The sequence below is a fragment of the Balearica regulorum genome, chromosome 2 (genome assembly GCF_011004875.1).
Source record: "Balearica regulorum gibbericeps isolate bBalReg1 chromosome 2, bBalReg1.pri, whole genome shotgun sequence".
NCBI classification, from domain to species: Eukaryota; Metazoa; Chordata; class Aves; order Gruiformes; family Gruidae; genus Balearica; species Balearica regulorum.
The window spans coordinates 152,145,775-152,162,517 of record NC_046185.1 but is presented as its reverse complement, the minus strand read 5'-3'; the positions used below and the strand labels follow the sequence as shown (position 1 = coordinate 152,162,517).

At 38.2% G+C, this 16,743-nt stretch overlaps 1 protein-coding gene across 11 annotated transcripts in view; it reads left to right on the top strand.

Annotated features, from left to right (window-relative positions):
• The window catches only part of EPC1 (enhancer of polycomb 1), a 66,837-nt gene that overhangs the window by 30,278 nt on the left and 19,816 nt on the right, over positions 1 to 16,743 (top strand). For all 11 annotated transcript variants that reach the window (XR_012834181.1, XR_012834182.1, XM_075746515.1 and 8 more), the window contains 4 exons: positions 13,026 to 13,185; positions 14,943 to 15,088; positions 15,174 to 15,380; positions 15,753 to 15,901. Coding sequence is in view for 9 of the 11 variants with exons in the window: in XM_075746511.1 (XP_075602626.1) it covers positions 13,026 to 13,185; positions 14,943 to 15,088; positions 15,174 to 15,380; positions 15,753 to 15,901 (662 nt within the window). In the remaining 2 variants the exon portion in view is untranslated. The remainder of the gene's footprint in view (positions 1 to 13,025; positions 13,186 to 14,942; positions 15,089 to 15,173; positions 15,381 to 15,752; positions 15,902 to 16,743) is intronic.

Genomic DNA, 16,743 nt, shown 5'->3' with positions numbered 1-16,743 from the left:
GTTCCTTGAGAGATCAGATGTACTTAAGTTGTCTTGTGGGTGGAGGCTTTTATGAAGGCAATAGACATAGAGTGAAGATCTAAGGTGAGGAAAGGTGAGGGGGGTTTGTGTTGGATGTTTTTCTGTTGGTGGTGTTTTTTTAAATAAATGGAGGTTATAAACTGACCTGAATGCTGGGTAAGTGAAAGGTAATAAAGTACTGCTTTATTGGAGGTGAGGGGGGGGGACACAAAAAAGCCTTGGCTGGGCTAAAATTGACGGTGTGGCCTGAACTAATTGGTGCTGTCTCCTCGTAAATCACATTCAGTAGCCCTGTTTTATCCCAGTCAGGCACTTAACTCTGACTGTGTGCGCAGAGAGAATTACAATGACAGTACACTGCATAGAGCTTATGAGCATTAAGGAAATGCTTGTCCTTATAGTAAACCTTTCCTGTTCGCTTCTGTTCTTCCTTTTTTCTTCCCCTCCTCCATGTGGCTTTACTGTATTTTACTTGTCTTAGTTATTCAATGTTTATACCAGCCTTAAAAACAAGTTTGATCATGATTGCACATAAAAGGTCATGAATTTGAAATGCTAGTCTGTCTTGTATTTTTAAAGGCAATCTAAATAAACATGGAGATTACAAGACACCAAGAATAGCTGACCTATAGAGCATAGTGATTTGGCACCTGACTCGTAGTGCATGTAGCACTTTATCATTCAAAACACATTTTTACTGATCAGGAAACTTTTAAGTTGGCATTTAGTCTGAGACTTTCAGCCTAATACAGATCTCTGTTCTAGGTAGCATCTCTGTGCATTCAAATGTAGCAATGTTCATCTAAGCCAACAAAAGCGTCTAAATCTGTGGATCTGAAGACTGACATCTGCAGCAGGAAATACATAGATAAACTCATCACAGTGGTGTAATCTTTGGAAAATCTATTTTAAGCTATTCAGTATTGCACCTGTCACCGTCACTTTTGAAGGAAGCACTTTTCCACCTTTGTAGCATCAGACTTGAAATTCTGATCTGTTATGTGCTGTGAATACAGAAGCTAAGACAGTTTAGTTGAAAAGTATTGGTATGTTTTACTTGTGTTTTCACGAACATGTCTTGACAAAACTTGGTTCTATACTAATTGCCAAGTAGATCTCTTCTTTACTAGATGCTTTATGCAATGTAACTCTTGAGTATGTCTCTTCTAGTGCTTATGCTTGGGGGGAGTACTTTAGTTTTCTCAACTGTCTTAGCAGCTCTCTGATACCTTGCTGTCTTGGTACATGAAAAAGCCTCTTCTCTTAGTAAGAGTTACAAACTGCGATGATTTTTTTTTTCTTCTTCCAAATTACAACTTTTGTTATAAGAAATATGAGAGGGGAACTTTGATACCATCGACAGTGTGACAGTTATTAAAGGGCAAGGTTACGTATACTCTTTACCAGCTTATGCGTATTTGTGCAGCCCACGTTTCTGCTCATCACTATGTGACAATTTATTTCCATTGTGTGTTATACAGAGGAATAAAGTACTTAAAATGCAGGTATTGTCGAGTCTACAAAAGTGTGTTTGTTTAAAAGACTTTTAGTCATTAGTATGATTCAATATGTGCTTTTTCTACAGACTGTTTCTTCCCTGTAGCACTGAAGTGGATGATGCTAAAAGGTTTTGTTTGGTTTTGAAATCAGAAATAAGCTTGACAGCTTAAAGTGATGCTCTGGAAGCTTCTTTAGTTTGAATTTAACTGAACTGTCCTATATGGGCTTTTTATATGGAATGCACGTGTGACTTCTTAGGACATGCTTAGATTGTTTAGGTTATTACTGCAAACTTTTTCTTTTGGTTGTCTGACGTGAGCTGCTGAGCCTTAACTCGTGAATGAACAAATTTACACAAATGTTCATACTTGGTTTTCTTGATAATAGTTTTGATGTTTTGCTGTCCCCACATAACTCGAATACTATAGAATGTTCAGTATAAATATCAATCAGGTTCTATTACTATTTAAATGTAAGTGACTGCTTGAGATAATGAAACTGTACTTTACAGAAGAGGTAGTTAAACCTGACAAGAATGTTGTAAGCAAAGCAGTCTTATGGGAACGTACAGTTGTTGTAGTTTTGTGTGTTACAGACCCCATGTAAACCCCATGGTTCACTCACTGATGATAATGATGATGATTAATTTCATTTGCTTTTTTCCTCCAACCAAAAATAAAGTTGTGTATGTGTTGGGTATCACTCAAGCCTCTTTGTTAATATTAGAGTTGCGTAATGCACACTGGAATAAGAAGTTCATAGAAGAAGAAATTATCAGACTACTAAACACAAAGACTAAAATAAATGTGGCTTGCACTCCCAGCTTCTGATAGCTTGTGGCTGATTGAGAGAAGAGCTCTGGAAGTAAGGCTGTGTTTTTGTGCTGTTCTTACTGCCCTCAGTAGGGATGCCCATGGGCTCCTTTTTGAGATGGTGTTAAGCAAAGTGGCACTCTGATAAAAGCCGCACTTGTTTTGCAGTTAGTTTCCAAAAATGTTTCTGCATTCTTTGAAGAGTCTGGTTACTAGTAATGGCTAGCAATTAGGTTAGCCCAGTCAACCAGTTTGGGCGCTTATTTATCAAGGTTCTTATTTATCAAGTTGCAGAATTTGGTGTATAGAGATCTGACCTTCAAGCTGCAGATAATATTAAGTTTTAGAGTCTTATTGCAAATTCTGAGGGGAAAAATAGCTTTAGATACTGTTTTCAAGATCTATTTCTAATGGTTTTTAACAAAAGAAACTAAATACTGTTCTTAATTAACTTGTTTTTTCTTAAGAACCTTTGAGCATATGTAGATCTGGGAAGCTGTTGAGCTCAGCAGTTTGTGCAGTCTGGCCTGTGGAAGGGAATGTTTTTGAGCCTTCAGTAGACTAATACTGGGGAGATAAAGGTGTTCCTCAGACAGTATGTTTACGGCTTTATTCCTTTGCCTGGTGTTTTTCTCTGCCTTACCTGTCTTGATTCTGTACTGCTGCCGAGCTGATTAATGGATCCAGATTGAGATATGCCTTAATAAGGACTATTTAAAAACCTGGGCTGATGAACAACTCCTATACAAGGAGTGGTAGATTTTTTTTTTTTCTTCCCAGAGCTGACAGAAAACTTTGAGAGAAATGTAGTATGAAACTTTACCCAACTCTGTTGTCTTCTTTTTAAGTCCTGTTGTCTATCTAGGTGTTGATTTATAATTTACCTTTAACTCCACCCAGTGCTGCGGGTGGTATTCTACTACGATATGTAACTGGAATAGTTGAGGCTTCCTGTCTATGTTGAAACACACAACCCTCTTTGCACCTGCATATTAGTATTGTTCAGAAGAGTAGTGAAATACAGCAGAGGATAGAAACTTGTTTGCTGCAAAGTTGGGCCACCATGTTACTCATTACTGAAATAGCACTACTTTTTTTTAATCAGTGCTCAGTACTGTTAAGAGTAGTATGAAGTCTGTGTAACTAATAAAAATGCTGGAATCCAAGTGTATAGCCTTTGCCATCCAAAATTGGGTTGTTATGTAGTATTGCTGGTGCACATTAATGTTTAAGCAAGCAGCAAGGTATCACTCTATTTATCTTTTAACTTGGGAACTTGATATAACTTTCAGTCAACTGATGAAATGATTTTGACATTCCACTTCCATTTTCCCCATACAGGGGGAGAATAATTGTGCTATAAAGACTTCTTCAGGCTCTCCTAAATGGCTTTATAGCTGACACCTCTGATAAGGAAAGGCTAAATTCAAAGGGCTGTTTTCATTCCGTTGTAGACTGTATACTGAAAGCTGTATTCATGTAAACTGTATCAAATCTTAGTTCATTTTGTGTTACAGTGTGATTTCAGTGTGGAGATCATGCCCTGGACTACTTAAGTAATATGTTAAAAGCATCATAGTATGTTCTTTAGAATAATTTATTTAGTTATTAAACTATATTCTGTTTAACATAGCTCACTGAAATACTTTTGATGCATTGCAGTCTCACAAATTACAGTGATACAGTTGGAACAGCGGGCTGTGGTAAGGAAAGGGGATTTTGGTAGGTTTGCAGTTAGGTCTGGAATCCTGTGAAGTGTGGCTGTGCAGCAAAGTCACATGAGATGGTTTGACTGTGTTTGGTATTGAAAAGAGGCAATTCTGCTGTTTTCTTAGAGCTTGTCATGGTCTTTATATTACGTGTGAACTGATTTAGCTCACAGCAGAAGACTTTTCTAAGAATAACCCCTCTCCATGGGTTACAGGGCTGCATAGGCTGAGGAGTTCCATGAAAGTCAAAGCAATTACAGGGGAAAAGATTTGGAACTTCTATGGCCGTTACCAACATTGAGAAGATGGGATAGCTCCTTCTGCTAGTATTGAGCTGCTAGCAATTCCTAAACAGAATATTTCAAACTGATACTGAGTCCTGTGGCTCTGAATGCATGTAGTGCTTGACAAGCACCCGAGTCACTTCAGTCTTTTTAGGTAGTCTGAACAGGACCTGTGCCTGGGAAGACTGAGGTGTTAAATTCCGTTTGTGAACTATACTGAGTAATTAATGCATGTGTTTTCCTGATTCCCAAGGTTCCTAGGTTTTGTACATTACCCTCTAGCATGTGTTGAGCCAGTTTCATTCATTTCTTCATCTCTGCCTGTCTGTTTTCCACAGTAACTTAAAATATGAAACTAATTTCAGTCTTCTGATAACAGGACAGCAAATCCCTCTCCATTTCTTGCAGCATTATTGTGATCTCTTACTAATGTTGTTAGACTTGCGGATCAAATGCCCCATGTGTCTTCCACCTCCCTACCACCATTCACTGAACAAACATAACAGGTGAAAATTTCCCAGAAGATGTAGATAATGTGCTGCTGGAAGTCCACAAATATGGAAGCACGATTTTTCCAAGAAAAGGGCAGACTGCTTGCATACTCATGGAAGTGTCTGATTTGAACATGAGGAAAGCAGTTGACTACAATGCCGAGATGGTGTGGCTGACCTCCTTTCTAACCATTGTTCCAGATAAAAAGACTAATAATTAGCAAGGTTTCTTGATAGTCTGTTAATTACAAAAACACCTACTTTTAAAAGTAAATTGATCACGTTTTCACTGAGCAATTGCTATTTAATCCTATGCAGCTATTTTAAGTTGGCATTTGTAGCAGAGATTAATTATTATAGTAATTACAGTGGAATCCTCCTTAATTAACTACTTACGAGACTGACATCAGTTGATTAACGGAAGTGATCTCCATAGTTTTTTCTCAATGTTTGAATATGAAGGGACAGTTTTAGGCTCTGCTGTAATAACAAGAAAACAATTTTCTCTGCTGTAGAGGGTGCCAAGATCTCTCAGTGTCCTGAATCAGCCTAAGAAGGGAAGATCTACAGCCACGTGGTTTGGGTGAATCTTCAGGCAGCTTAAATTGATGTGAGAAAGTGTTTACCCAGTGTCCATACATACTAGTAGTCATAATGGAAGGACAGCTTACAGTTGCTTGTGGGCCAGACTTGGGGGGTGGGAAATAATCTACTATCTTCCTCGGGACCCATCACAAGGGGAGAGCAAGGAATGACATAATGCTGCTTTGTTGACCCACTACCTCTGTCCTGTTTTGATCATGTGTGCTTGCTGTGACTAAATTTGAACTACTGCTAACACACAGGATACTGATGGACTTGGGGTTGAGATGGTAGAAACTGCATGTATGCTAACGTAACTGTTGCCTTGCCATTAGCAGAGGTCGGATCTATAAGCTGGTATTCAGGAGTTGGACTTTGCTCTCTCAGAGTCAAGGATCAGTGTAACACAGGGACTGATCTTGTGCCAGAATACCTGTTGAAGACTTCTATGCTCTGCAAGGCAGACTTAGATTGCCCTTGTCAGTATGACTTCAGTCAGGTTTGGAGCTCTTCACCAGCAGTTGCTTGGAAACAGATGCTGTAACAAACTTGTCAGAATGTCTTCACTGTTTTGCGTGTAGTAAGTGTGACTTGATGTGTATGTAAGGTGGTAAAAGGGAAAGTGTGTGCTATGTTTCTGTTATAACTGCTTCTGTAATAAGCTGTGAAGCCTGTTGTTCAGGAAGAACTGATCGTTTTTGCTTTCAGTCACACTAGAAACCACTAGAGCCACGTGCTGCCCTAAAGATAAGAAAAATGCAAAGGAAATCTGGAGTGTCTCTGAACAGTTTATGTTGATCTAAGATGGCTACAATGTTCTGGCTGTGCATTCTATACCTTTGCTTGCAGCATCAGTGGTGCTTGCCTGTCCCTGGGTGAGCCCTTTCTATTGCAGTGGCAGATAACTACCCCTCCAGAGAGTCCCATAGAAACATATTCCTGAGGCCTGAACTGGTTCTAGGGAGGGGAGAGGAATAATGTGAGTGAAGAATAAGGTCTGGAATAAAAAAAAAAAAAAAACCAACATGTTTTTTGCATGTAATTCTCTGAGACCACTCTCTGTGATCCTCCTAATCTTGGATATAAATTGTGCCCGATCAGTAAGTTGCAGGACAACTAAGATCTGGTAAATTGAGGAGAAGGTAGAGAGAATGAGCCGATTTGGTTGTTTTATTCCTTTGTCTCCTTCATGCACAGATTTATTGGATTGAATCTTTGGACAAATTTCCTTTAGAATAGATGGACCATCGCTCTTTTAAAAGAGGCCACCTTCCCTCATCATGCAGGTTGCCGAGATCCTTGTACGGTTGAGAGACAGGGTAGATATCCCATAGCTCTGTGAGCCAAGGAAAGGGGGAGGTTGGGGAGTGATTTGCATGCAGTAGTAGGTCTTAGAAGTGCTTCAGTAGTCCCTACCATATGTTATGGGATGAATTGGTCTGAATGATCTCAGTGTGCAGCTGGGTCTCCTGGCAACTTTGCTGTGTTGTCCTCCACTATCCTTCTACCACATTGCTGATGTGAGATAACCTAGGTGTAGGAACAGTATTGTCCCTGTGAGTTTAGCAGCCGGAAATCTTTATAGTCTGGAACCAGGTTGCTCTCGTACCAGTTCATCGCCTCTGGATGACATAATGAAAAACTTCTGATTTTTCCAGTTCCTGATGTATTCTTATTTCGTCTTCATTATAAGGTGTTGTGTTTAAGATGAGCTGCAATTTCGTGGGATTCTTCTTGCGTGTGTAGGTTTTTTTCTAAAAGTTTTACATCACAAGTTGCTAGACGGTAAAATGTGTATAATAAAAGACAGGTCTGTGAGTTTGTATGCTTGTATCTCCTTGATTCTATCTCAGTTGTGTAACTGTTGTGAAACTAATACTTCTTGACAACTGTCTGTTGAAGCTGGTGTGGTGGGTTTTTTTTTAGTTCTTGTACCTTAAACATAGTGTGAGCTGTGAGATGGTAACTTGGGAAAGCACTTCTGTCAGGCCAGGGATGGATGTGAAGAGGATTTTCCCCACTCATACTGATGTAAATCATAAGGTCTGTGGAGACTGGTGGATGGGCAGTGGTTTGATGTGGTTCCCAGTATGACAGAATCAATTATAGTGTCCTCTTGTATAATTTTTATATTTCAGAGGCAAAGATGTGGTTATGATGTGCACAGACTTGAACTCACTCCTGTGTCCTTTTTATAAGTACCAATATTTTTTAAAACTTCCACTTGCTATGTGTGGCTTCCTCCACCACCCCATATTTTGTTACCCCCAACAAAGAGAGCACTCCCTTTCTTTGGGTAGGCTTTGAGAATTTGGAGACTTTCTGCTCTGCATTATGCACTGGACTTCAGAATGGGCTGGTCTGGTTGTTTCCATAAGCAAATGTGCCATAAATGATTATTTCTTCTAAGAGCTCTGGAACAATTTGGAAAAATGATTTGAAGAAACACACAGTCAAATTACAAAACAGTGGATTGTTTCTTTCACTCTTAAGATGCAGTCATTGTTACTGCGGTAATGTTTTTTTCAATTGACTTTCTAAAACGATAATTAATATGCATTCTGTCCCTTTGGTTTGTTCAACAGTTAATGACATGGTTATGTCAGTCTTTCAGTGCCTTGTGTTGTGGTTATCTTACTTTGAATATAGTCTTCAAGGTGTGCTGCAGAGTAAATATTTTGTCAAAGAGATCTCTGTGCTCTGTCAGTGCCAGATTTCTTTGAGAAACTGTAACTAACTTGGAATCCAACAGTCACCTTGCCAAAAACTTACCAAGTATTAACAAAATGCGAAAGGAGGCAAATACTGATTTCAGTTCAGACGCTTCTGCTTGTTTCTGCTTGCAGGCAGGAGTGCCTACTTGTAGTCAGGTTGAACCACAATTTATAGTATCCTTTCTTTTGTGTTCTAATTATTGTAATTCAGCTCATTTTAATATAGCGTACAAGAAATGCAACTAGTACGCAGGTGCTAAACTTGTTTTGAAGAATTACACCCGTGGCCTTGTATTATCATTTGAGAGAGGTCCTGTTGCACCCCCCCCAAAGCAGCACTGAACAAAAGTTTCAATTCCTTCAGGCTGCAGTGAGAGCTGCTGTGCTGTGTTCCTCCTTTCCCTAGCGCCTTTGTTACTGCTGACTGCTTTAGGTTATCTTTGCACTCTCTGATCTCTTGGAACATGCATGGCAATGCTGATAGTTATTAATAACAGCAAGTAAAAGTCAAAATACTTTTCTGGACAGGAATATAGTGGGATGAATAAGGTGCAGTTCTGTGTTATTGGCTGAGTGTTGCAAAAAGCGACGAGACTGGTCTTTTCCTCAGACACCCTCTGTCTCTGGGCTGAGTGCTCCTGTGCATCCCTTTCACTCGGGGATTGTCTGACCACGTGATGAGCCAGTGTAGGAAGCTAACCTGATGGAAAATTAACTGGGGCTGAGGAGCAAGCAGATTTTTAGGTTTTGGATTAACTCTTTCAATAGCTTTAAACACAAATTTGGATGGGCATTAGTACAGGGTAGAGGGAGTGAGGTTTGAGGGACAGTGCCATCATTCTGGAAGTACTGGATCAAATTGCATCACAGCCACAACCAACTCCCAAAGTTGTGTTTCTGATGCTTTCTCTGTGTGACATAAAAGCTAACTGAAGAAGGAAGCTTTTCTGGATATAATCCTAACTAATAGTTTGAAAATAGTTGAACATAGAAGTGGAAGACAGTTTCAGTGAGAATAAACTATGTTCAATAAGTAGCTGTTGTGAAACAGGGTACGTATGAAAGATCCAGGAGAGGCAAGTTGAGAGAGAGAGAGGGAAGAAACTGGTAAGGCTCCTGTGTTCTTCAGTAGTTTGGAATGAGTTTTTTGTAAGACATCTGCAGCTGTTCCAATGTAGTTTCAATAAGGAGGATACTTTAACACAGAAATCTGAATGCACTGAAAGTGGAAACTGATGAATAGGAAAAAATAATATGTGAACAGTTAATATTTACATGAAAGATTTACCTTGGAAGGAGGATCAAGGTGAGGTCCATCGAGCAATGAAGGTGCAGAATGAGAGAATATTCTGTAAATATTTGTAGTAAGAGGAAGCCTTCTTGATTGTATTTGATACTGAGATGGTTGAAGTGTTTATCTGCTATAGCTTTTCATGAGTGGTTTTTTTTTGGGGGGGGGGGGTGTTTGTTTGTTTGTTTTTTCCCTTGGTATTCATTTTAAAAAGACGGTTTTTTAATTTAGTGATGCGGCTAAGCCAGGTTAATGGCTAGCTACTACCAAAGGCAATCATCTTTCTCTCTCCCTTCCTTTCCTCACTGCCTCACCCCACCTGCCCTGGCACTTCAGGGAACTAATTTGTCAGAAGGCTAATTGTTTCTAATTGTTTGTAGGGGAAATAACAGGAGAGAGATGGCTTTCTGTGGATTTGGTTCCCTAAGCTGTCATTGTAGGTTCAGTCTGGCATAACGCAGCAGTAATATGGAGAATGACTGCAAGGGGCACAAGACTGCTCCTTGTGATGGTAGCTAACTGTTAGATGAGTTTCTTTCTAACATGACAAATTACAGCCTTTGAGCTTGACTAACCCACCTAAAATTCATGCTACAAATTTAAAGAAACAGTCTGAAATAATTTCACAGCTATTTGAGAGCTTCTAAGGGGCAGATGATGTTCCAGAGGAGAACAGGAAAAGGCACTGCAACCATGCTTCCTAAAAACAACCAACATAAACCCCACAAAAAACACCAAACCAAACCCCTGTAACAGCCTGTTGAAAAGGTAGGGGCTAGAGGCTTACAAACAAGCTATCTTAACAGCAATTCCTGAAGGGATATGGATAATGTAAATTATTTGGCTCCAGTAATCACCTGGGAAGATACTGATCTTTTTGTGAACAACTAATATGAGTTTTTCAAGACCCAAACCCTGGTTAATCCAGTCTAACTTCTTTCTGTGGCAGAGCAAGGGACCTAGTGGATAGTTGCATCTTGACTTTTTTAAAGTCTTTTTGATACTGCTGTGTTACACAATGAATGGAAACAGTATTCTAGAAACTGCTGTAGAGTGGAAATATATCTGATTGGAAAACTGTATCTGGAAGTGGATGAAGAGTTAATTTGTTAAATTTCTGAAGAGGTCTATCTTTAAATGCCTGACGGTGTTTTCAGAAGTGATTTGGACTACAGCATCTATGTATTAAATCAAGATTATGTGAAGGGCAGCCAGCATGTTTGATTAGGATTTGGAGTTCAAAATCATTCTGACAAACTGAGGAAACCGCTGCATTTTTAAATGGAAGGCTGTGGTTTCAGATCAATGAGGTGTTGCATTTGTGTGGGAGTAATCAGCTTTACAATCACAGTGGAGAATGACTGCAGAATAGAAACTGTAAGCTGTAGTAGGCTGGTTAACTGTAGGTATTTAGCATGCTTTCGTGTTAAAAATGAGTGTTTCCAGAGTTACCAATCGCATTATATATTATTACCAGGAGAGAGAGATGTGCTGAGCCACCAGATGAGATGTTGAAGTTGGGGGCAAAGTTGCTGTTATAGATTTCTGTCCAAATAAGTGAGAATTTGGTGAGGGTGTAAAGAGTAGATTGCCTTGTCTGCTTATTCTGTTCTATTTAATGGGGTGTCTCTTGTGATGAATTGAGAGAGATATGAACAGCAGATTAGTTTACCCATTTCAGTAGAGCAACTTTTATCCAGTTGCTTTCATAATAGGTGGGTCTACTACTATTTTATTCTTTAAATACTTGCAACTGAAGCCTGTTAGGAAATTAGTCTAGACTACTGGTACTAACTAGCAGTGCCTATTTCCGTATCAGAAAAATCAAAATGTTAATTTAGTGTCTAACCCCCTTTTCTTCCCTGAAACAAAAGCGTTTGTGTGTGTTTAAAAACACATTGGGATAAATGCACCAGGAATCCTTCATTTGATTATAAAATCAGAAAGCCTTTGCTGTTACTCAAAAACCATTGGTTATTACTATGTATTTGGCATAGAATCCTACTGTACTATATGGAAATAAACCTTAATTCTCTGTTGTACAACAGTTGTAGATGTTGAGACAAAATCCTGAAGAGTTGTTACTGTTTACACAAATTTGAGGTGTCTGGCAGCTGTGCTTCATTAAAAGGTAGAAAAGAAATTAATTTTGTACCATACCCAAGAAAGAATTCTAGCTACCACGTCTCCTAGGTGATGTATGTGTCTGTGCTTAACAAATACTAGAATATCATGCTAGAGAATCAAAATCAGTCCAGTGAATTTTACTTGCAACTGTATGATACTTCTTATTCTCACAGTCTCTTTTTATGAAGAAACTTTTTTAACAGGGAAAAGATGTGAAAAAATCTCTGCAGCTTGTTTGAAGGTAAAGATAGGCTAAAATCCTGTGAATCCTTGCAGCAGAATTACAGTTTGGAACAGGTTTTAGTTTGAGGCTGCACTAACTCTGCAGTTTACAACAAAGCCTATTTTATAATTTTCTTGAGGTTTTGTTTTTACGATTTAGACAGAAGGTGTTAATTGCTTTATTGTACTGAAGAGAGGGTAAGTTGAAGTCAGACAGACAAGGATGTCGTAAGATCATATGAATGAACACTGATATGTTTTTACTTAAGTATTAAGCCCAATTATCCCTGCCACCTTTTTGCTGTAGTTCCTTTTTCAAGTATTTCTGTAATCCGGTTTATAGTATCTCAGTGATAGCTGTGTTGGTGTACTGATGCAGCACTGAGCACCTAGGAAGGAACAGTATAGAAACCTAAGAAAACAGCTTTGGTACCAGGGAAAAAAATATCATGTTACATTGTTAGTAAACCATACATGCACGCGTCTTGCTGTGTGGGGTTTTGTTTGTAACTCTGAACTCTTACTGTCTTGACAGCACCACAGGAACAATGAAATGTATTTGAATAGTAGCATTAGGAAAATTGCTAGAATTCATAATGTTACTAATTGTTATTTGGGTTGTAGTAACAAGTAATGTAACTTACTTTCAAGCTTGAAAAACAGTTGCAGATTTCTAAAAGTTAATAAACTAAACCATGCGGGTGAGAATAATTATTAAACTTTATTTGATGGATTAGGAGGGGAGGAAAAGGGCAATAATGGAGAGCGTTGCAATAAACAAGAATGTCTTTAGGAATCATTCTCTGTCTGGGTAAAACGGTTGCTTCTCTCCTTAATAGATGATGGCAGGCCTCCTTTCTGGTTTTCTGACATCACTGGCAATAAATGGCTGTAGCAAATACAGAATAATACCAGAGTGAATATCTGTCTGCAGCTACTTGTTGTAATCTGTATGCCTAATCAATCTTAAGTGTCTCTCCAGAAATATATAAAGATGGATTTACGTAGCTTGGTGTGCCAAGAACATGCAACATGACTTACTAAGTTTAGTAACTGAGGTGTTGTATGTGTTTGTGTAAGAGGGAGAGCTCCACCTACTGGAAAAACCTTCTGGTTTATGGAATGCATTTTAAGTCAAGTCAATTTCTTAGGTCTGGTCACAGGAATTTGGAATGAGAGCATTTGCAAAGAAATAGACTTCCTTCAACTTTAAAAAGTCTTGAGTTCTGAAAATATTTTCTCAGATTTTCATCTTGACTTTTTTGTTTATAGGAACATCATCTCCAGCGGGCTATCTCAGCACAACAAGTATATGGAGAGAAGAGGGATAACATGGTTATACCAGTTCCAGAAGCAGAAAGTAATATTGCATACTATGAATCTATATATCCTGGAGAATTTAAAATGCCAAAGCAGCTGATTCACATACAGCGTAAGTAAAGCAACTCGTTCATTTAAGTCTACACAGAGAACTTTATTTTGCTAGTAGTTCAAGAGATTACTCTTAAATGTCTATTGAGCTCACATCAAGACTGACTTCTGAGAATTAATTTTTTCCAACATGTAAAGGAATACATACTTACTGAAGAGGTATATTTTATTTCTTTATCAAGAAGTAGATAGATGTCCTTGAGTCTGTGTCTGTATGTTAACACTTTAAATTTAGCAATCCCAAGTGCCTGTTTCTGCCCTCTATAACACTCATGAGTTACAGCTAGCAGGGAAATTTAGGTTTGTTAGCAAGGACAGACACAAATCTACTTCAAGACGAGAAAATATAATACGTAGTTAAGAAACAGAGTACCTGTCCCCTAAAGCTTAACCAGGATAAAATGACAGTAGGGCAGGTTGGGAAGCCAAGTAGAAACGGCAGTAGTAGTAGTAGTAGTTGCCTATGCCTGGATGGAACGTATTCTACATCTAAAAGTAGGTGGTTTTTGATATCACAGATGACTTGCAAATGTGTTGGGATTTTGGTTTTATTAGAAGATAGCAGCTATTTGGTATGGATGTGACCCTTGATGTGAGCGCCACGTTACTTTGGATAACTTTCGAAAACGTTGTAAAAAAAATATAATCTATTACAGAATTCTGTTGCATGGTGTCATTAGTAGAATTTAAAATGTAGTATCTGTGCTATGTAAACGGATCTCATGCGTAATTAACTTTGGTTAAATGTTACCCTTCTATATCAGTCCAGGCTTCGGTGATGTGTTAGAAGTATTAGAATCATAGAATAGTTTGGGTTGGAAGGGACCTTTAAAGGTCATCTAGTTCCAACCCCCCTGCAATGAGCAGGGACAACTTACCTGATCTTCCACCTGATCTAGTGTAGATTAGAGCATGTTGCTATGCTCCTAAGCAAATGAAGAGACTAATTCTGGCAGTCTTCCATGCTGCTATTAAGGTTACACTTTTTCATTCTTCTTTTCCTTATCCAGTGGTCTAACAGCTAGAATGGTGATTTTCATATGCACTGTACTCTAGCTACTTATTTATTATAAGCAAGTGATGCTTTTCAGTGTTTCAAAATGTGCACTTGGGAAGAAATTTGTTCTCTTATGAACTGAAACTACTTGAATGAGCCATGAGAACCAGGGAGATCTTATTCTGAATGGCGAATGCTGCATTTTCGTAGGATATTGTAGAAAACAGAACAGTTGTGTTCTGCAAAATGTTTGAAGATGCTTTGCTACATAGAGTAGACCCTGCTGGACCAGTTCAGTCTGACTCATCACAAAAATAATTGATGAGAATATGCGTAAGGTCATTGTAATACAGTTTGCACATTCTTTTGTAGAGGAACCTTTGAAGTGTGTTTGGGCAGAATTCTGAACTGTTGATAATACAATATATAAAACTGCAGAATAGTAGACAGCGTTTGACCAATCTAAACGTTTCTTCCCGAAAGCAGTGAGGTAGAAAGCTGCTAGCTAGTTTGACCAGTAGTAAGTTTTCATTGGTTAACAAAAGCATAGTCCAATGCATATCAGCTTTTATTCCTGATTTCTAACGGTGTAATTTTCTTCAAGAAAAAACTAGATACAGCTTCAAAGTAGCATTACTACAACCTTCAAACAAATAATTTGGTTTTGTCTTCAGAAGAATCTGGTGTGTACTCCTGACACTGCTATTAGAACAAAACATTTCTGCAGTAAAACTAACGTTTACTTTCACTGTATCATTCAGCTTTTAGTTTGGATGCTGAGCAGCCGGATTATGACTTGGATTCGGAAGATGAGATCTTTGTGAATAAGTTGAAGAAAAGAATGGACATCTCTCCTTTGCAATTTGAGGAGATGATAGACAGACTAGAAAAGGGCAGCGGTCAGCAGGTACAACGGTACTTTGAATAAAGAATTTGAAATACATGCTCTCTATATTGCTATATGAAAGTGACATGCTGGGTTTTACATTTAGCCAGTCAGCCTGCAAGAGGCCAAGCTGTTGCTGAAGGAAGATGATGAATTGATCAGAGAAGTGTATGAGTACTGGATTAAAAAGAGGAAAAACTGTCGAGGTCCGTCTCTTATCCCAGCAGTGAAACAAGAGAAGCGAGATGGTTCCAGCACAAATGATCCTTATGTTGCTTTTAGAAGACGAACAGAAAAGATGCAAACACGAAAAGTAAGTAGATCAATACTTCCCTCTGCTTTCTTTCTCTTCCTTCTTGCCCTCTCAAAAAGTAGCTTATATAAAGAAACAGTTCTGTTATGTAGTATAAAACAAAAGTTGGGGTGTTCTTTTGTTTTAATTTGCAAGGGTAAAAACATAAACTACTTTAGGACAGCTGTTGAATGAAAATTTGTATTATTTTTTCACTAGATCTACTGCTAAACCTACTTACGGTGTTGGTAAGCTGTAGATCACTGATTACAAAGAAAAGCATGTACATGTTTTAACATGTGGGGTTTTTTAATATAAATATTTAGAACTTACTGTAATTCAAATTATTTACTTTGAATGATGTGGGGAAACATATACGCTGTGTACCTACAGAATCGAAAAAATGATGAAGCATCTTACGAGAAGATGCTTAAGCTGCGTCGAGATCTGAGTCGTGCAGTAACCATCCTGGAGATGATAAAGAGGAGGGAAAAAAGCAAGAGAGAGTTGCTACATTTAACACTGGAAATTATGGAGAAGAGGTAATATTTATTGAAAATTTGCTGTAGAAAGCTTTGTAAACTACTTTGTATTCCAGTTCCCACAGATACTCAGTGGGAGATTTTTAAAATAAGTATTTAGACTCTTTCACTTTTACAATATAACATGTTTTCATATGTGGCTATGGAGAACAAAATAACACTTCAGGAAGTTGCTTATTATGGGAAAGCGACCCATCACACTAATCTACGTTGTTTTATTACGTGTGTACATGTGTTCAAATGTATGTCTATATCCCATATATTGTACAGGAAGAGAGATCATAGTTTCACGTAAATTCATTTGGGAATTTGTGTTAAATTTAAATAGGTAGTTTAGGGACATCCCAGCTAATTTTAAGGCCATTTCCAATTATTACTATTATTTTTTTCATTACTACTGTTCTTTTTTTAGTAAGGCTTGATCTAATACCCTCTTGAGGAAAACAAATAAGCATTTCGTACAGTATAAAATGTTGTTCTGTGAGTCATCTCCAAGTAGTGCTTCTTTTGAGATCCTGTTTGTCAGCTGTGCTGAAGACCAAATGCTCTGCTCTGTCAACTGTCACTTTCCCAATCAACTGAGAATGGTATTTGCAATGTGGAGTTGTTCTTTAGGTTGATAATTAAAATCTACCTAGACTTCTCTAGCTTAAGTACCCATATTTGAAAAAAACTGGTTTGAGTCAGTATTTTAAAGCTCTAAAACTAACTTTTTGTCTGGCTTCTTAGGGAGACAAATGTCTCTACCAGGAGCACTTTTTTCCAAGCACTGACCGTTTTCAGTAGTACTAGAGGGGAGAAATCTCAAAGATTTTCCAGTAGTTTTCCAGGAAAATAACTTG